The sequence below is a fragment of the Leucoraja erinacea genome, chromosome 14, assembly GCF_028641065.1.
Source record: "Leucoraja erinacea ecotype New England chromosome 14, Leri_hhj_1, whole genome shotgun sequence".
Taxonomy (NCBI): Eukaryota; Metazoa; Chordata; class Chondrichthyes; order Rajiformes; family Rajidae; genus Leucoraja; species Leucoraja erinaceus.
In genome coordinates, this window is record NC_073390.1 from 38,468,693 (window position 1) to 38,489,667 (window position 20,975).

At 43.5% G+C, this 20,975-nt stretch overlaps 1 protein-coding gene across 1 annotated transcript; it reads right to left on the reverse strand.

Annotated features, from left to right (window-relative positions):
- Positions 1-10,487: 10,487 nt before the first annotated feature.
- Positions 10,488-19,630, reverse strand: b3gnt7 (UDP-GlcNAc:betaGal beta-1,3-N-acetylglucosaminyltransferase 7). The gene is given in 5 exon segments (XM_055646200.1): positions 10,488-11,028; positions 11,031-11,790; positions 13,329-13,426; positions 13,649-13,824; positions 19,383-19,630. Coding segments are annotated over 3 exon segments (1,230 nt in total). The 5' UTR covers positions 13,334-13,426; positions 13,649-13,824; positions 19,383-19,630; the 3' UTR covers positions 10,488-10,563.
- Positions 19,631-20,975: the final 1,345 nt, after the last annotated feature.

Consider the following 20,975-nt stretch of genomic DNA (forward strand, 5'->3'; position numbering starts at 1 on the left):
GTGAACTGCCATGGCAACTGGTCGGCGCTGGGCACTTTCTCCCTCACTTTGAATTGTGGGAGATTTGGCCGCCATTGCTGTCCGATCGCTGCCTCGCCGCAACTGCTGAAAACCAACGCAGAATCACTCCCTGACCCTGGATCAGGAGTAACTCCCTGGAGTATCTCTTGCTTCTGGTTTCCTGGTCCTCCATAAATATTCTAAATGGAATTTAAACTGGAGGTGGTAGAGGGCTGAACAATAATCTCCTGTTCTGTATTATGTTCACATATTCTGTTGTGCTGCAGCAAGAAAGAATTCCATTGTCCTATCTGGGACACATGACAATAAAACTCTCTTGACTCTTGACTTGGACTTAAGCAAAGAAGGGTTCTTGGGGGAAAAAAGAGGTACCTTAAATTTAGTTGTGTCTGGTTGGTAACTATGGTAGGGTGATGACTATTCCATGCTTTAATTGTGCGGGGGAACTCCATGGAGCAGCCAGCAACTCAGGATAGAAGAAATTGGGTGATGTTTCGGGTAGAGACCCTTTTTTAGACTCCCTCTGGCTTTAGTGCCTTTAGTTTAATTTAAAGATACAGCGTGGAAACAGGCCCTTCAGCCCACGCCGACCACTGATCACCCGTACACTAGTTCTTTCCCACACATTAGCGGAGTAAGTCAAGAGTCAAGAGTGTTTTATTCTCTCACGTCCCAGTTAGAACAATGAAATCCTTACTTGCAGCAGCACAACAGAATATGTAAACATAGTACTCTGTAAACACTGTCATAAACGAGAAAACAAAACGGTGTATATTTAAATATGAATATATAACTATATAAATGTATGTGTGTGTATAATATATATACCCACACACACACACACAATTTCCCTCCTGGGATTAATAAAGTTCTATCGTATAGTATCGTGTGTGTAGGAAGGAACTGCAGATGCTGGTTTAAACTGAAGATAGACACAAAAAGCTGGAGTAACTCAACAGGTCAGCAGAATCTCTGCGCAAAAGGAAAATATTCCGTTTTGGGTTGGGTCTGAAATAGGTTCCTGCACACCTTTGGAATGTGGAAGGAAACAAGAGCACCCAGAGAAAACCCATGCGATCAAAGGTAAAAGGAGAAAACTCCATACAGACAGCACCCATATTCAGGATCAATTCCGGGTCTCTGGCACTTTTAGGCAGCAACTTTATGGCCAATGTACAGCCCCATAATCTTGAACTTCATTAAAACGACAAGTGTAGCATTTCCTGCGGTTGGAATAGGCGACGTATCGGGTCGAGACCCTTCTTCAGATTGATGTCAGGGGAGGGGAGTGACATGAAAAAGAAAGGAACAGGCGGAGACAGTAGGCTGTGGGAGAGTTGGGAATGTGAGGGGAAGGAGGGAGAAAGCAAGGACTACCTGAAATTAGAGAAGTCAATGTGCATACCGCTGGGGTGTAAACTACCCAAGCAAATATGAGGTACTGCTCCTCCAATATGCGGTGGGCCTCACTCTGACCATGGAGGAGGCCCAGGACAGAAAGGTCGGATTCGGAATGGGAAGGGGGATCAGGTTGGTTGTTGCGAACTGAGTGGAGGTGTTGTGCAAAGTTATCGCCAAGCCTGCGCTTGGTCTCACCGAGGTTGATCATACGCTGAATAATCCAACCACATTTTTGTTTGGAAGTGGAAAGAAATAATAGAAATTGCATTCATTGCAACGTGTAAAAAGAGGAGATACTGTATTATAATTTTGCTGCCTGTCATTGTGGTATATATCATGTCTTGATTGGTGAATATGTTTAATTTGTGGCTTTATTTGAAGCAGAAATAATATGTGAGTGCTTCATTGGGCATATTTCCGACTGGTCCAAGCACATTATCGCACGCGTCATGTAAGCCGTCTTAAATGACCACCTAAACTGTCATTTGGCAACTTAAAAAGCTGCCAAGGTTGCCCGGCTTACAACAGAGAAAAAAAATTAAGTGAGAGACCTGCAAGGTGTATAATATTTTTTGACACTGTCATAGGCCTTTCTTACATATGCTGTCACAACGCACTGTAGTCTCTAAGCAACCCTTCAGTAAATTTCCTTGCCCTCCATTTCAGAATAATAGTGTTTTAAGCCAAATAACTCGACACTAGCACTGGCAATAAATAAATAAATAAAGCACAGCTTTCCAGCCCCTTATCTCATTGGCCACGCTTGGCTGCAAATCGGTGTCAATCTGGTGGACCATCTTCCTCTACTCGTGGGGGTAGGGGATTGGGGGGGGGGGCTCACAAGTGTAACAGCTTAGGGCCTCTCTTCATCTAAATCCGGCCCTGATTGTACTACATAGATCCAGCATAATTTTCCTTTTACTTTCACACTGCTCTGTTTTAGTTGTTTTCTTCTATTTACATCCTATCTGAGAGTCCATAAAAACAACAGAACGCAGACCATCATCCTCGACCTCCAGGGATAACCACGCTGACCGGTTAGAGTTAGGGTGAGGATTTACAAACCTCTACACATTCTCACCACCCACCGAATAAATAAATCAATCTCTTCTGGTCCCCACTCCATCACAGAAATTCCCTCCATCCCTCTCCTTTTTACAACTTAAAACATAGTTAACATTTGTTAACACTTTTGATAAAAAAGCCACCAACCAGAAAGATGAACTCAGCTCCTTTCCTCACTGCTTCTGACAGACTAGTGGACTATTTCCAGCACTGCCCGCTTTTACTCAAGATTAATATTCTAGTATTGTCAGCACCACATTCCTATTTTCAGTATTCCCCAATTAGACCACCTATAAGAAATGTTCATCTGCACAGATATTCAGATTCATTAAATAAAAGCCCAGCCAAGCTTTATCTCCATGCCATGGGGCATCAGAGGTAACACCATATAGAAAAACCGACCACAGGGTATTAACAATTCTCATTTCTATGTTGTACAATCATCTATTTATTAGGGTAAGCAAATAAAAAAAGGTATTAATTTAACAATTAGCACCATGTTCAGCTTAACGTAAAAAATACAGTCTCAATTCTAGAAAAAATAATTAATAGACAGTATTTCTGCTTGAACTAACTATCCATTTTTTATTGCTTAAATACTTGAAATGAAATGAATACATTTATGTAGGAATGATGGACAATGGCTGGTGTTGTTGGTCCTAATAAATGTGGCAAAGATAAGATGAAATATAATAGCTGTTCCAATCTAAGGCCATGTTGTCCTCACTGCCAAGAAGCCGTGGGGACCCAATGGATAGGATACCAATTGCAAGTCAGCCAACTCTGCAAAGTCCTATGAAAATAAATTGCAATCTAAAAATCTACCGAACAAGGAGGGTATACAGGAGAAGCTAAACAGCCACTGATCTCATCAGTTTATTGCTTCACTGAGTTCTCACCATCAACCCTGCTTCGTACATTTGGGTTAGTGCTAGGAAAGATCATTTATTTTCCCTATTTTCTTACAACAGAAAAGGAGGTAATTGAATCTATGCCAGCTCTCAGAGCAATCTCACTAATTGTTCTTGCAAACTAAGCTGAAACAGTGAAAATGCCCCAGAAATGATCTGTGGTTTTAATTCTGATAGTTGACCTCAACACTATTGAATCTCAGAATCAGAGAAGAAAGCCAATTGGTATAGAACGCATTCAAGGCAACTAACTAGGCACATGCTTTCATGAGGAAACATCTAGTGTGCTATTTCCCAGTGTTGAGGAGGATAAAGCTGAAAGGAATCGATTTAATGTTTAAGAAAGAACTGCAGATGCTGGAAAAATCTAAGGTAGACAAAATGCTGGAGGAATTCAGCGGGTGAGGCAGCATCTATGGAGAGAAGGGATAGGCGATGTTTCGGGTCTGAAGAAGGGCATCGACCCAAAACATCGCCCTTTCCTTCTCTCCATAGCTGCTGCCTCACCCGCTGAGCTCTTCCAGCATTTTGTCTACCTATGGATAGATTTAAGGTCAGTGAGGAAAGATTTAGTGGATATGTGAATTAATCATTTCACACAGAGGCTGGCAAGTATGTGGAATGAGTGACCTGAGGAAAGGTCGAGGTGTGGACATTACAATGTAGATAGATAGCCTTTTATTGTCCTTCAGACCAAAGTCTGAACGAAATTGCAGCAGTCATACATATAATACCATACAATAAAACAACAATAAACACACATTAACATCCACCACAGTGAGTCCACCCAGCATCTCCTCACTGTGATGGAGGCAAAAGTCTTAGGTCGCAGTCTCTTCCCTCCTCTTCTCCCTCTGCGCTGGGGCGATGTTTAAAGGATATTGGGCAGATACATAGATGGGAATGGTTTAGAGGATGTGGGCCAAATATAGGTAAATGATATTAGATTGGCTAAGCCACTTGGGATGGACAAGTTGGGCCAAAGGACTTGTTTCTGTGCTGCATGACTCTTTGCCCTCATATTGGCTGAATGGTGGCATGCAAACCATGATCCTAACAGGTCTACGACAATACCCATCTCAGTGAAGACCAGTTACCATTCAATCATGGCTGATCTATCTCTCCCTCCTAGCCCCATTCTGCCTTCTCCCCATAACCCCTGACACACGTACTGATCAAGAATCTATCTACCTCTGTCTTAAAAATACCCATTGACTTGCCCTCCACAGCCTTCTGTGGCAAAGAATTCTACAGATTCACCACCCTCTGACTAAAGAAATTCCTCCTCATGTCCTTCCTAAAAGAACGCCTTTAATTCTGAGGATATTAGTACGTCCTTTAATTCAGAGGATAGTACTTGACTCTCGCACTAGTGGAAATATCCCCTCCACATCCACTCTATCCTAGCCTTTCACTATTCGGTAAGTTTCAATGAGGTTCGCACTCATCCTTCTAAACTCCAGCGAGCACAGGCCCAGTGCCGACAAACGCTCATCATATGTTAACCCACTCATTCTTGTAAACCTCCTCTGGACCCTCTCCAGAGCCAGCACATCCTTCCTCGGATATGGTGCCCAAAATTGGTTACAATACTCCAAATGCGGCCTTACCAGCAACTTATAGAGCTTCAACATTACATCCCTGTTTTTGTACACAAGCCCTCTTGAAATAAATGCTGCCATTGCATTTGCTTTCCTTACTACCCATTTGACTTGGAAAATATCTTTTTTTTTTGGAATTTATTTTATTAGAAGCAATTGTACAAGAATAAAGCAATCGTCATGACAGTTATACAATTTTTGTCCAGTTTCATTTTTAACCTTTATACATGAATAAAAAAAAGAAAAAAGGAAAGAATGAAGAAAGAGAAGACAATGAAAAAAAAGAAAAGAAAAGACTTTTAAACTACCAAAGATGTGCGAGAGGTAAGAAGAGAAATAAAAAAGATGGAGATATCCTTGTCCTTTCTTTTATCGGTTTTTGCTCATACGTTGATTTATTCAGATGTATTGGAGAAAGAAGAATCGCACTTATGTTAAAAGGCAAACAATCTTCCCTCTCCATTTTTAACCAGTTAACCTGTTGACATTATCAGATTCTGCTGACAAGAATCTGAGATTATATTAAATATTTTATTAAAGAATTGTGGGTTATCGAAATTAGGAGCATAAATGTTCCCCATAGTCAGTGGGGTTGAGTGTAGTTTCCCGGATATTATAATGCACCTATCTTCCTTATCGGCTATAGTAGATTTGTGTTTAAATGGTATACCTTTGCGAATATGATTGACCAATCCAGCTACCCTTCAGCCTGTTATGAGCTCCATTTTTGAGATGCGTCTCCTGCAAAAATATTATGTCAGTATTAATAGATTATAAATGGGCTGGTACCTTCCCCCCTTTTAATTGGCTCGTTAACGCCCCTAATGTTCGGACTACAAAATGTAATTCCTCCAATTTTCCTAGCATTGTCATCTTGTATTTTAAAGCTTACATGATTTCCTTTGATTCAGGTAGTCCAACACAATGTTTGAAATGATTCTTTTAATTGCTGGGTGGGTGAGCCCAATCCTATGTTCTCCTATCCCCTGGAGATCTCCCAGAAAAAAAGTGCATGAATAAGAATAGTTAGGCTATTTAGTCGAAAAGATAGAAAGTGAAAAAGAAAAACAACGGAAATTGCAGCATAAAGAAATACTGCTAGTGAATACCACCACTGGTTGTGTGGTTCATGATCTTTTTAGGAATCCTGCACTAGCACTCCCAAGTCTCTTTGAACTACGATTTCTGGATTTTCACACCATTTAGAAAATAGTCCATGCCTGTATTTCTATTACCAAAATGCATGACTCCACACTTTGCTGCACTATATTCCATCTGCCACTTCTCTGTCCACTCTCCCAACCTGTCCAAGTTCTTCTGCAGAGTTTCTGCTTTCTCTACACTACCTGCCCTCCACCTATTTTCGTATCATCCGCAAACTTTGCCACAAAGCCTTCAATCCTCTCGTCCAAATCCTTAACATAAAACGTGAAGAGTAGCGGCCCCAGCACCGACCTTTGCAGGACTCCATTAGTCACTGGCAACCAACCAGAAAAAGCCCCTTTGATACCATGGGCTCTCATCTTCCAAAGGCATTAAAAGGCTTTCTGAAAATCAATCAATCAACCAATCAACGATAGGATTTGAGTTTAGGAGCTAGGAGATCCTACTGCAGTTGTACAGGGCCCTTAGGGCTAAAGGAATCATAGAAACATAGAAAATAGGTGCAGGAGTAGGCCATTCGGCCCTTCAAGCCAGGACTGCCATTCAATCCTGTTTGGATCATCCAAAATAAGTACCCCGTTCCTGCTTTTTCCCCATATTCCTTGATTCCATTAGCTCTAAAAGCTAAATCTAACTCTCTCTTGAAAACATCCAGTTAATTGGCCTCCACTGCCTTCTGTGGCTAAGAATTCCACAGATTCACAACTCTCTGTGTGAAAAGGTTTTTCCTCACCTCAGTCCTAAATGGCCTACCCCTTATTTTTAAACTATAACCCCTGGTGCTGGACTCCCCCAACATGGGGAACATTTTTCTTGCATCTAGCCTGTACAATCCCATAAGAATTTTATATGTTTCTATCAGATCCCCTCTCATTTCCAGTGTATACAAGCCCAGTTGCTCCATTTTTTAATCATATGACAGTCCCGCCATCCCAGGAATTAACCTGGTGAACCTACGCTGCACTCCCTCAATAGCAAGAATGTACTTCCTCAAATTAGGAGATCAAAATTGCACACAATACTCCAGGTGCGATCTCACCAGAGACCTGTACAACTGCAGTAGGGCCTCCTCCTTGCTCCTAAACTTAAATCATCTCGCAATGAAGGCCAACATGCCATTAGCTTTCTTCACTGCCTGTCGTACCTGCATGCTTACTTTCAGTGACTGATGTACAAGGACACCCTGGTTTCGTTGCACCTCCCCTTCTCCTAATCTGACGCCATTCAGATAATAATCTGCCTTCCGGTTCTTGCCACCAAAGTGGATAACCTCACATTTACCCACATTAAACTGCATTTTCCCACTCATCAAACCTATCCAAGTCACCCTGCAGCCTCATATCATCCTCCTCACAGCTCACACTGCCACCCAGCTTTGTGTTATCCGCTAACTTGGAGATGTTACATTTAATTCCCTCATCTAAATCGTTAATATATATTGTAAACAACTGGGATCCCAGTACCGGGCGTTGATTCACTGCCTGCCATTCCGAAAATGACCCGTTAATTCCTACTCTTTGATCCCTATCTGCCAACCAGTTCTCTATCCATGTCAATACCCTACCCTCAATACCATGCTCTCTAATTTCTTTTGTATCTCTTGTCCAGATACACCACATCCACCGGCTCTCTCTTATCCATTCTACTTGTTACATCCTCAAAAAATTCCTGAAGTATAGTCAAGCATGATTTCCCCTTCATAAATCCATGCTGACTTTGACCGATCCCATCACTGCTTTCCAAATGCGCTGCTATAATAATTGACTCAAGCATCTTCCCCACTACTGATGAAAGGCTAACTGGTCTATAATTCCCCGTTTTTTCTTTCCCTCCTTCCTTAAAAAGTGGAGTTACATTGGCTACCTTCCAGTCCACAGGAACTGATCCAAAGTCGAGAAAACATTGGAAAATGATCACCAATGTATCCTTGGTAGACAAAAATGCTGGCGGGACTCAGCAGATGAGGCATCATCTATGGAGAGAAGGAATTAGCGATGTTTCAGGTCGAGATTCTTCGTCAGACTAATGTGGGGGTGGGGGGAGCGGGAAAAAGATAGGAAGAAGCGGAGACCGTAGGCTTGTGGGAAAGCTGGGAAGGGGGAGGGGAAGGAGGGAGAAAGCAAGGACTATCTGAAATTGGAGAAGTCAATGTTCATACCGCTGGGGTGTAAACTACCCAAGTGAAATATGAAGTGCTGCTCCTCCAATTTGCGCTGGGCTTCCTCAAAATCTCATCTCCCTGTTCACTACTCCCACTACATAAACTCATTGATTGCCAGTAAGTTCTCTGAGGCTCTCATAGCTGCTCCCGACACCTGCACCTTCGAGGCTTCTCCCCCTCCATCTCAGCACTGGCGATCTCAATCTTTTATTCAATACCACTTGCTCTTCCATCCTGGATTCTGTTGCTCCTCTTAAAATGAAAAAGCCTAAGCCTAAAGGTTGGCCTTGGCTCAATGACACCGCCAGAGCCCTCAGAAGAGAGTGCAGAAAATCAGAACGGAACTATAAATGTGATGCTTCAAATTTCCTTCGAATTTCTGAGAAATAATCTTCTCAAATACCAGGAAGCACAAGAACACTTTTCTGACCTTATTTCCAAAAACGCTCAAAATTCCAAGGTCCTATTTAGTACTACTACTAACCTCCTTAGTCAAATCGCACGTCAAAAACCTTGGCGTGATATTTGACTCCGCATTAAAGTTTGACAAGCAAGTCAACTGTGGTTAAAGCTGGTTTCTTCCAGCTTCGTATCGTGACTAAAATCAAATCATTCCTCAAATTCAATGACCTTGAAAAAATCATCCACGCATTCATCTTTTCTCACCTTGACTACTGCAACTCCCTATACACTGGCATCAGCCAATCATCCCTGTCTCGCCTGCAATTGGTCCCAAACGCCGCAGCAAGACTTCTGACAGGTACCCGTAAAAGGGACCACATCACCCCGAACCTGGCCTCTCTCCACTGGCTCCCAGTATGGTAGAGAATCAATTTCAAGCTCCTCTTATACGTCTACAAAGCCCTTAACGTGCTTGCCCCCCCCACCCCATATCAAAAATCTTCTAACCCACCATTCTACCTCCAGGTCCCTCAGGTCGGCCGATTTGGGGCAACTGACTATCCCGCGGTCTAGGTTTAAGCTCAGGGGTGACCGCGCTTTTGCGGTTGCAGCACCTCATCAGAACTGCCCCCACCAATGACTCCTTTAAGTCACGACGTATTTCTACTCCCTAGCGTCTTTGAGCCCCTCTGAGGGGGTACTGTAAACAGTTTCTGTGTGTATTGTTGGGTCTGTGTATCATTGTATGTATCAAATTAGTACGTGCACTGATGTGAAGCACTTTGGTCAACATGAGTTGTTTTTAAATGTGCTATACAAATACATTTATTATTATTATTATTATTCACTCTGGCCATGGAGGAGGCCCAGGACAAAAGGTCAGATTTGGAATGGTAGGGGGAGTTGAAGTGCTGAGCCACCGGGAGATCAGGTTGGTTAGTGCGAACTGAGCGGAGGTGTTGGGTGAAGCGATCGCCAAGCCTGCGCTTGGTCTCGCCGATGTAGAGAAGTTGACACCTAGAACAATGGATGTAGTAGATGAGGTTGGAGGAGGTGCAGGTGACCCTCTGCCTCACCTGGAAAGACTGCTTTGGTCCTTGGATGGAGGGAACGGTCTGCAGAAAGCAGAAAGGGGAGGAGATGGGAAAAGGTGGCCAGTGGTGGGATCCCGTTGGAGGTGGCGAAAATGTTGGAGGATTGCACGTTGTATGCGACGGCTGGTAGGGTGGAAGGTGAGGACAAGGGGGACTCTGCCCTTGTTACGTAGGGGTATGGGGATTAAGAGCGGAGCTGCGGGATATAGAGACCCTGGTGAGAGCCTCATCTATAATAGAAGAGGGGAGCCCTCGTTCCCTAAAGAAGCCTCTTCTATTATAGATGAGAAGGGAGAGGCTCTCCCTTCTACCTTCTGTCCTTCTGTCCTCCTTTAATAGCCCCTCCGTTGTTGACCCTCCCACTGTTTAGTTAAAACCCACCCGATTCAATGCTGTAGTCCCAATAATCAGATTTGTTTTCATTATAGTGATGTGTGGTGATGTTTTCAATATAGTGAAATTATTTTCACATTAAATATTCGCACCACATATATTGATGAAAATGTTACATTTTTCTCTCACATCATTCAGATCTTTAGACAAAGAATAATACCTGCTTATACAAATCTATTTTGGAGCCATTCATGTATCATATTTCCACACAAGTGAAAAACATTAACATTGACATTGTTGATAGAAAAATAAGTTAAATGGAATTCTTTTCAAATTGATTATTATGTATTTAATACAGAATCTTCTTTTACATTACAAATTACACAACTGTATCATGGATTGTAACATGTCTATAATATTTGCATTTTCTTGGAACAATTAATGCTACTGTGAACTAATTTCCACATTTCCAGAAGCTCTGCTGGAAGCAGTTTATGTACCACCAACATGCTTTGGTAAAAACAAGGCTCTTTATTCATTTTACTGCTTTTGTTTTTTACAAGTCCAAATGTCTTAAAGCCACAATGATTAATAGGAGTAATTCCCAACAGCTTGAGGCACATCCCCAAGAACACATCATCTATAGGATACAGCTCCAAGCCTTCTGACACCACATATAATTGTTGTGCCAATGATCCGGACATCACGAACCCACCGCCCCCTACGTAAGGGGGATAGTAAATTTCATTGTACAAGCCTTCCGGTATGTAATACTTATTTTCCTTATTTCTAATTGGTTTGGCCTTGTACAATACATCACCCACAAAAAGATTCTGAAAGTTAGATGCATTAAGAAACTCAAGAATATTCTCTGTGTGCTCACAAACACATCATCATCTCCTTTAAAAATATACTCAACATTCTCACAGTACGTCGAAAACCACCTGAGAAAGTTGACCTCTTTTAAGGTGAGATTGAAGAAAGTGTCCATGAAATCCCACTGGAGAATATCACCGTAAATAATATTCTCATATTCCAAGAGCTTTTGATGGTGGGACCTTTCATGTTCCGTGGATGAAATTCCCAAAAGAAACAATGTTTTAATTTGCTTCCCGTCTGACTGCATTTGTCTGCCCCATGTTTTCCTGATCACCTCTCTGCGATCATACTGCGTTATGATGGATTTAACAATGATCAAAAGGTAGATATGACCACTGCATTGCTCAGGATGATTGAGAATCATTGGGAAATACCTACAGTGTCTATATCGTAGGAACTGTTCAAAATTTGGTTCCAAGCCCCTCAACCACCCAGTGCGTGTGAAGTTAGAAGGAGTACAATTGGCATCTGTCACATCCCAATGTTTGGTTTCTCTTGTTGCTGCTGTTATTGTTGCTGGGGCAGTTGTCTCGGGTTTTTGGGGTCTCCAGAAGTTTCCCGCGGGAGTGAGAAAACTCAGAAACTTGACAACTGATCTTCCCTCTGGGGAAGTGAACCTCCGCGAGATGTTTCGGGACGTCTGCTTGGTGTAGCTGCTTCTCTGCAGTATGGCCAATGTTATCACAAGCACAAAGGAAATGAGGCAGAAAACCTTAAACTGCTTCTTCCCCCTAATATGCATCTTCTTCAGAATGTTTCTAAGTATTGAAACAGAAACATTAATTCAATTATTATTTGGATAAATCAGTTAATTCAATAAAAAATCTATGAATAAGCAATCTTCACATTTCTTATATTCTGTATGAATATAAAAAGGAGATTCCTTTATTTAATAATCACACCACTTTGTTCCAAAGTTATTGAAATGCCCAGGACACATATGGAAATAATCACCAATTGAAACTGATGGTCAGGTTAACGGTTGACTGACCAAGTCCACTCTCTTCATCCCAAACACAAAACAAATGAAATACAAATCTCCAAACTGCCCATGTGGGATCTAAACTCTGAGTGGGATCTACAGACTGTGGCAACATCTCCACCTACAGAATCGTACAACTGCCCTTTCTGTCAAGGTTGAGAACCATCAATGACACCTTCATTCCTAGTGTATGTTTCATCTGGTGTGGAGTTGCCATTACTGGCTAGGTCTTTTCCTGAAGGTTTGTTGGTGTGATGTAACTCTCCAGTTTGCAGGCAGCATTGCACTCAGCAGCTTGCCAGCTATTGCCGAGTTTCTCCTGCTTGCTTAGCATCTCACACAGACCTGGCACGAGGTCCTGAGAGTTTAAACAAGCATTAGCTTCAGGGTAAGTGAAACATCAAGTCATTTATGATAATCGTAGCTCGTATATTCTTTCTGTTCATTGCGTTAATCTAATCGAGACCCCAGGCTATGTCAGGCCAATGGGGTGCACACTTTATACACATTCCGATTTGCTGTATACTGGAGATGTGATCAACTGGAGGAAGTTAGACTGGGTTTTTGCACTTACGTGACATCGATGATCAAGTGTTTGTGGACAGCGTGCTTGGGGAAATATTCCTGTGCAGTTTGATGGCGAGAGAGAGAGAGAAAGTTACTCACCTCCCAATGGCCCCTACCTTGGGCATCTTTCAAAGTCCGGAGGAGGGGGCTACCTGCCAGTGTGGGAGCAGGTGATACCCCCCCACAGTATGTGTCTCAGGTGTGTGGGCAAGGAGCAGAAACAACAGCCGGGGGGGGAGGGGGGATCTGTAATTAGGATGTTTCTGCAACAATGCAGGATAGGATGATGCCTCCCCCGTGCCTCAGCTAAGACTGTCATGGGAGGGGGCAGAGGTCGAGGTCCTCACTGCACGGTGCCTGCGGGTGGTTGCCCGGTGATGCAGCAGGTAGTGCAGCTGTCTCACCCACACTCCCCGACCAAATCCACGCCACCCCACACCCAACAAATTCTCACACTTTGCCCACAGCTAGCTTCTACCTCACCCCCCACTCTGCTCACCACCCTTTCCCCCCCCCCTCCCCTCCCCCCTCTCCCCCCCCTTTCCCACCCCCCCCTCCCCCCCTCTCCTGGGAATTGCCCTGAAGCTCCGGACAGGGCAACTCTAGAACAGACACATGAGGAAGCGCCACAGTTACAAGACGGCTATTTGTACACGTTCCCATTCCTTCAGAACAATCACATAGTGCGATATGTTCCAGTCACACTTCGTTGTTTTAAACAGGCCTTCAATGCAATATGAAACAAACCTCATTCCGGCTCTCTGATGTTTGGATTTACAATGCAGGTAATAAGCACCAAGCTGCCTGCAACCGGCTCATTTTCCCCACCAGATGTGGAAATCCATCTTTCAGAATGAGAAAAAACCCCAGCAAATTAACAAAGCGTCAAGATTGCCAAACCATTCTAAACAATTGTAACCGACAAATATCACGGTCAAGGCAGGTGTTGTTGAAATCGGATAAATCCTCACACTTCCCTCATGACCACATCCCACCCCTGAACATCAGGCCAATGACCACGTCCCACCCGTTACCATCAGGCCGTTAACTGCCAGGCAAGCACTGACCTCACTTCTTTTGTTCATCCATTCACAGCTTTGTGTGTCAGTCCCATAAGCATGCACTGTCCACTTCAGATTCAGGTTAGTTCATTGTCAGATACATCAGAGTGCAGCTCAGAGTAAGCAACATGCACACAGAAATTACAGCTCAACACGACGTGAAGAGCAGCTACAATGCAAGGCTGTAACACACAGAAGTGTCAAAGTACAATCATGGAATAATTGAATGAGGTGGAGTTAAAAATACGTGGCAACACCCCCGGGAAGTGGGTGTGAAGGGGGTGATTCGTTCTACACCCTCCCCTCCATCCACAAGCAGCAAGTTCTCATCCAACAAAATAAATGTTCTCACTATATTTTTTCACTTATCTAGTTCCTGAGTCTGGTGTCGAGATAACAACCTTCCTCTCAATATCAGTAAGACAAAGGAGATAGCGATCAACTTCAGGAAGTGAAGCAATACAATACAATCAGTTTTATTCGTCACAGTACACATATCCCAGTTTGCATTGATGGTGCTGAAGTAGAGATGGTTGAAAACTTCACATTCCTAGGAGTCAATACCAGTACCTCATGATAATGCGGGTAGGAACAGGGAGCTAGGGGATCTGAATATGTGGCTGAGAAGTTGCTGCAGGGGGCTGGGATTTAGATGTCTAGATCACTGGAATCTCTTCAGGAGCAGGGGTGACTTGTACAAAAGGGACGGGTTGCACCTTAATTGGAAGGGGACTGACATTCTGCCAGGCAGGTTTGCTAGTGCTACACAGGTGTGTTTAAACTAAAAAGTGTGGGGGGGGAGGGTGGCGGTGGTGGAGTCAACAACATGGACACGTATCCGTGCAGCTAACAGGTAAGATTGTGTAGGAAAAACTATGTTTAAACTAACGGGGCAGGGGGATGGGACCATACAAGGAGACGAGGGGACCATACAAGGTGGACAGAAACAAAAGGTAGAAGGGAGATAAGAAAAACTAACCTGAAAGCTTTGTGCCTTAACGCGAGGAGCATTCGAAATAAGGTGGATGAATTAGTAGTTAATGGATATGATATAGTTGGAATTACGGAGACGTGGCTCCAGGGTGACCAAGGCTGGGAGAAAAACATGCAGGGGTATTCGATATTCAGGAAGGAAGAGGAGGTGGGGTGGCATTGCTGGTTAAAGAGGAGATTAATGCAATAGCAAGGTGAGACATTAGCTTGGATGCTGTAGAATCGGTTTGGGTAGAACTGCGAAATAGGCAAGGGCAGAAAATGCTTGTTGGAGTGGTGTACATACTTGACTAATAAATAATTACAACTGCAATTATACAGACCACCAAACAGCAGTAGGGAGATTGGGGACAGCATCAAGCAGGAAAGCAGGGAGTGTGTAGCAAAGTTACAGCGGGTATCATGGTTGACTCTAGTCTACATATAGATTGGGCCAACCAAATTGGTAACAGTGCTGAGGAGGAGGATTTCCTGGAATGTTTACGGGATGGGATTTAAACCAATATGTGGAGGAACCGACCAGAGGGCAGGCCATCCTAGATTGGGCATTGTGTAATGAGGAAGGATTAGTTAGCGATCTTGTTGTGCAAAGCCCCTTGGGCAACAGTGACCATAATATGATGGAATTCTGCATTAGGATAGAGAATGACACGGTTAATTCAGAGACTAGTGTCCTGAACTTGAATAAAGGAAACTTTGAAGGTATGAAACGGGAATTGGCTAGGATAGACTGGCAAATTATACCTAAAGGGTTGACAGTGGAGATGCATTGGTGAAGATTTAAACTCCAGAAATTGTTCCTCCCTGTCTGGCGAAAAAATAAAATTGGGAAGGCGGTTCAACCGTGGCTGATGAGGGAAGTCAAGGATAGTGTTAAAGCCAAGGAGAAGGCATAGAAATTGGCCAGAAGAAGCAGAAAACCAGAGGACTGGGAGAAATTTAGAACTCAACAGATGAGGACAAAGGGGTTAATTAAGAAGGCAAAAAAAGAGCATGAAAGAAAGCTTGCAGGATATATAAAAACTGACTGTAAAAGTTTCTATAGGTATGTAAAAAGGAAAAGATTAATGAAGACGAATGTAGGTCCCTTACAGTCAGAGACAGGGAAGTTATAATGGGAAACAAGGAAATGGCAGAACAGTTAAACACATACTTTGGTTCTGTCTTCACTAAGGAAGACACAAACAATCTCCCAGAAATACTAGGGGACCGAGGATCTTGTGGGAAGCAGGTGCAGCAGGCAGTGAAGAAAGCGAATGGTATGTTAGCATTCATAGCAAAATGATTTGAGTATAGGAGCAGGGAGGTTTTACTGCAGTTGTACAGTGTCCTGGTGAGACCACACCTGGATAATTGAGTTTAGCGATGTAGCATATTGTATTTTTTTTCCACACAATTAAAATAACCAGATTACAGTTAAAGCCATGTAGAATGCAAGAACACTAAAACAGCATTAAAATACAGCTCAGAAAAACAGTGGATAAATGAATAAACTTCAGACTCGCAGCAGAAGATGGAGTATACAACTGATCAAAAACCATGGTCATGCAATCATTACACTGATTAGAAAGCCCAACAAATGAAATTAATAAACTACATATCATTAAAATGTTTCCAAACTGCATTAAACATTATTTTAAGAAGACCATATCAATTCCACTATCTTTGAATGAGCCCAATTGTTTCTCTGAACTGTAAGAGCACGTACCCGCGAGGCACTTCCAAGTGTAAGTAATCATACCCAAGAATATTAGTTTTCCATCAATCAATCATAAATTAAATAGTGATGATTATAGAATGGGGTCACCAGTATCTGGTATCATCCATTCATTATCAGGTTCCCTCATTAAACTTTCATCGAGGAAACGCCTGCCTGTATCATACAACGGAGACTCAGTTACGCTAAATTCTGAATAATAATATCAATGTACTTTTTCTTTTACTGCAAATGCTTCGAGGTACACAAGTCTGAATCGTCAGCCACCTAAAGGCCTGAACAATTGTGGTTAAGAAAAAGGATGGTGTTTGTCGAAGCAAGGAACTGCAGATACTAGTTTATACCAAAGATAGACACAAAGCACGTAGTTACTCCAGCACTTTGAATGGTGGTATGTTAAAGAGTGCTCTGAGATTACCACAAGCACACCTGTTCCATAATAACTGATCATTCTGAGCTGCAAGATGACAATTTCCTCAGCTTCACACACACTGACACACAAATATGCTTCTGCCATTGGACTTTGGAGAGTGGACGGTTGATTTTTAAAAACTAATTCCAGCTGCAACATGATTAGGCCTTTTCTCATGATTCTGCAGCTCAAGAAAGCTCCTGTAGAGTCAGAAGCAATCGAAGCAAAAGACGAAGTGCTGGAGGAACTCAGGGGGTTCCGGAATATAACACCCACTACTCTCTCTATAACCTTACAGCTTTACCCTTTAGTGCTAGACATTTCCACAGTGAGAAAAACGTTCTGACTCTACCTCGCACGTATCTTTATTTTACCCTAGACCGTCCTCTGTGTAACAAATCTACACGCCAGCCAACAAGAGAAGACCCCCTTTATTCCCACACCTTGTTGTCTGCCATAGCAGTCCCCATGCCAGTACCTTGTCTCTAATACCATGGGTCCCTATCTTGTTTCGCAGCCTCACGTGCGGCATCTTATCAAAGGCATTCTGAAAATCCAAGTAACCAACATCCACTGACTCTCCTTTGTCTGTCCTGCCTGTTACTTCCTCAAAAAATCCAACAGATTTGTCAGGCGAGATCGCCCTCTAACTTTGGCCTATTTTATCATGTGCGACCAAGTACCCCAAAACCTCATCCTCAATAATGGACTCTTAAAATGTTACTTTCCACAGAAGTCAGACTAACAGACCAGCGTTTGGACAGACTTGGATTGTTTTTCTGGAATGCCAGAGTTGTACTATTATATGTTCATAGAGTCATAGAGTGATACAGTGTGGAAACAGACCCTTAGGTCCAACTTGCCCACACCAGCCAACCCAGGCACAATAGTCCCACCTGCCTACGTTTGGTCCATATACCTGTCTAACTGCTTCTTAAATATTGGGATAGTCCCTGTTTCAACTACATCCTACACACACTAGAGAAATTATACCTAGCCAATTAACCTGCAAACTTGCACATCTTTGGAGTGTGGGAGGAAACCGGAGAACCTGGAGAAAACCCACGCAGTTCACAGGGAGAACGTGCAAACTCCGTACAGTCAGCACCCGTAGTCAGGATCGAACCCGGGTCTCTGGCGCTGTGAGGCAGCAGCTCTACCCGCTGCCTTGCTGACATATTTTTTGCAATTTGTGTCAAAACGTGTCGACATGCCCGCATGGATACTTCAGTGCTTCTGTCAATTTGTGCTGGTTGCTCCTCGAACGTCAACAAATGCTACTTGTTGCTCTTTGATCGCAAATAACTGAACCAAACACTACTTTAGAGTGACTATTGGGGCTACGTCGCTCCACCCCACCCGTCCACCTCTAACTTCAGGGCACCTCCGATGGACATTCGATCTGATCCAGGACTCTCCATGCACAAAGTTAGCAGTTGGTGTGGCCTGGATGATATTTTAACATACGGTGACAAAACCGTACACGCACGATGGTAGGGTCTTTACGATACGATAGAACTTTATTTAGACCATTTTCCCTCCTGGGATAAAGTTCTATCGTGTCATAAAGACCCTACCATCATCTAATTCTCAGGTGATGACCCAGCTGTTTCCACCACCAGATTCTCAATCAACAGCATCTTCCAGACATAACCAAGACACAATATATTAATTCCTCATCGTCTCTGTCATTATTAGTGCCACTGCCTGGTTTAAATGAGAGTCATTGGAATGGCCAATAACGGTCTACTGTGTGCATGCCGTGTCGTTCTCATTTGTCTCTCTGGTTAGTGACACCATCCAATTGTAATGACGGAGACACGTAGACCTGCAGATGTAGTGTATCTGTACACTGTAAATAAGATTGTATCTGTACACTGTAAATAAGACTGTATCTGTACACTGTAAATAAGACTGTATCTGTACACTGGAAAGACTATCTGACAACTGTAAATGTATCTCTTGTAATTTTGTATTGTCTTTCCGCTGACTGAACAGCACACAACAAAAGCTTTTCACTGTACATACCTCGGCACACGTAACAATAAACTAAACTAAACTAGATCAACTATCCATGTTCTCCGAGCCTCTGTTACTCCAGCACTTTGTGTCAGCATTGTGATACGGTCCAGTTCTGTGGCTGCGACGTCTGACCTGCCGGCGTTGGAAAATTTACTGGCGTGACGCTTCCAGGTAGCACTGTACAGTTAACACCATTAATCCAGCAGTAGTCCACGAAAAAAACGCGAGGAAACGTTACAGGTTTGACAGAATGGTCTGTGCAACATTTCACAAAGTTCGTAGCACAGTCGTCGCTCAGCCGCGGTCCCGGAGCCGCGGAGTTGCAGTAAAACCTGCCCCGCTTTGTCCTGCCCTGCTCCCTCTCAGTCCCGCCACAATCAGTCAGAAAAAGCGTCCCTACCCGAATCGTCGCCTATCCATGTTCTCCACGGATGCTGCCTGATTCTCTGAGTTACACTCCAGCACTCTTTGTCTTTAGTAAACCAGCATCTGCAGTTCTTTGTTTCAACCTTGTTCAGTAACTTTCTGATTTCAGGACTCAAACTTTGAAATAAATTCTCTCGGCAAATGTGAACAGAATGTAACGTCTCACTTACCTGAACGCGACCAAGACAGACCAGGACTCGGACCGAGAGCCGGTCCCACAGCCGGAGTCAGGACCAAGAGCCGGAGCCAGGATCTAGATCGGGAGCGGCAGGCGAGGCGTTGATTGGCCGGGAGCCTGGACCGGTCCCTCGCTCTGTGTCCGGCCGCGGATGAACGGCGCCGCTTGGTGGAGGAGCTGCTGCATCAGCGCCAGGGGCCCGGGTTTCATCCTGATCTGCTGCCTGTGTGGAGTTTGTCCGTTCTCCCCGTGACCACGGGTGCTCCGGTCTCTTTACCCCATTCCAAACAAAGACGTGCAGGTTAATTGCTTTCGTGCCGGGAGTGGATGCGAAAAAAGGATGTCCCAGATCTAGTGTGGACGGGTTTTGGAAGGACCTGCAGATGCTGCTTTAAACCGACGGTAGACACAAAACGCTGGAGTAACTCAGCGGGACAGGTAGCATCTCTGGAGAGAAGGAATGGGTGACGTTTCGGGTTTTCGGCGCTTCCTTCTCTCCAGAGATGCTGCCTGTTCCGCTGAGTTACTCCAGTATTTCTGTCTATCTTTAGTGTGAAAGGGTGATGGATGGTCGGCATGGATTCGGTGGGCCGAAGGACCTGTTTCTATGTTGCATCTCTCCAATCAACCAATCATAGTTGGCTAGTTAGTTTCCTTCACACATACGTTTCTCTAAACTCTGTCCACCATTACAGATTTTATCTCTTAAGTAAATCAAAAATATGATCTCACATAGACTGAGATAATGTCCTGAAACCGTTATTAAATGCATGGTACAGATTGGACCCGATTGTAGAACGTCGATTCTGCAATGAAAACTTGGAAAAATAGGTGCAGGAGTAGGCCATTCGGTCCTTCAGGTCAGCACCACCATGCAATATGACCAAGTTAATTCCTGGAATGGCGGGACTGACTTATGATGAAAGAAAGGGTCGACTGGGCTTGTATTCGCTGGAATTTAGGCTGAGAGGTGATCTTATAGAAAATATATATATAAAATTCTTAGAGGATTGGACAGGGAAAAACGTTTCCGATGTTGGGGGAGTCCAGAACCAGGGGTCACAGTTTAAGAATAAAAGGTAGGCCATTTAGGACTGAGATGAGGAAAAACCTTTTCACCCAGAGAGAGTTGTGAATCTGCAGAAATCTCTGCCACAGAAGGCAGTGGAGGCCAATTCACTGGTTGTTTTCAACAAGAGTTATATGTAGCTCTTAGGGCTAACGGAATCAAGCGATAGGGGGAAAAAACAGGAACGGAGCTACTGATTTTGGATGATCAGCCATGATCATATTGAATGGCGGTGCTGGCTCAAAGGGCCGAATGGCCTACTCCAGCATCTATTTTCTATGTTTCGCAATTTATTTAGCCCTTTCTTTAATGGAGCAGCTGGGCTTGTACACTGTAGAGTTTAGAAGGATGAGAGGGTATCTCATTGAAACATAAAAGATTGTTAAAGGTTTGGACATGCTAGAGGCAGGAAACATGTTCCCGATGTTGGGGGAGTCCAGAACCAAAGGCCACAGTTTAAGAATAAGGAGTAAGCCATTTAGAACGGAGACGAGGAAACACTTAGAGTGGTGAATC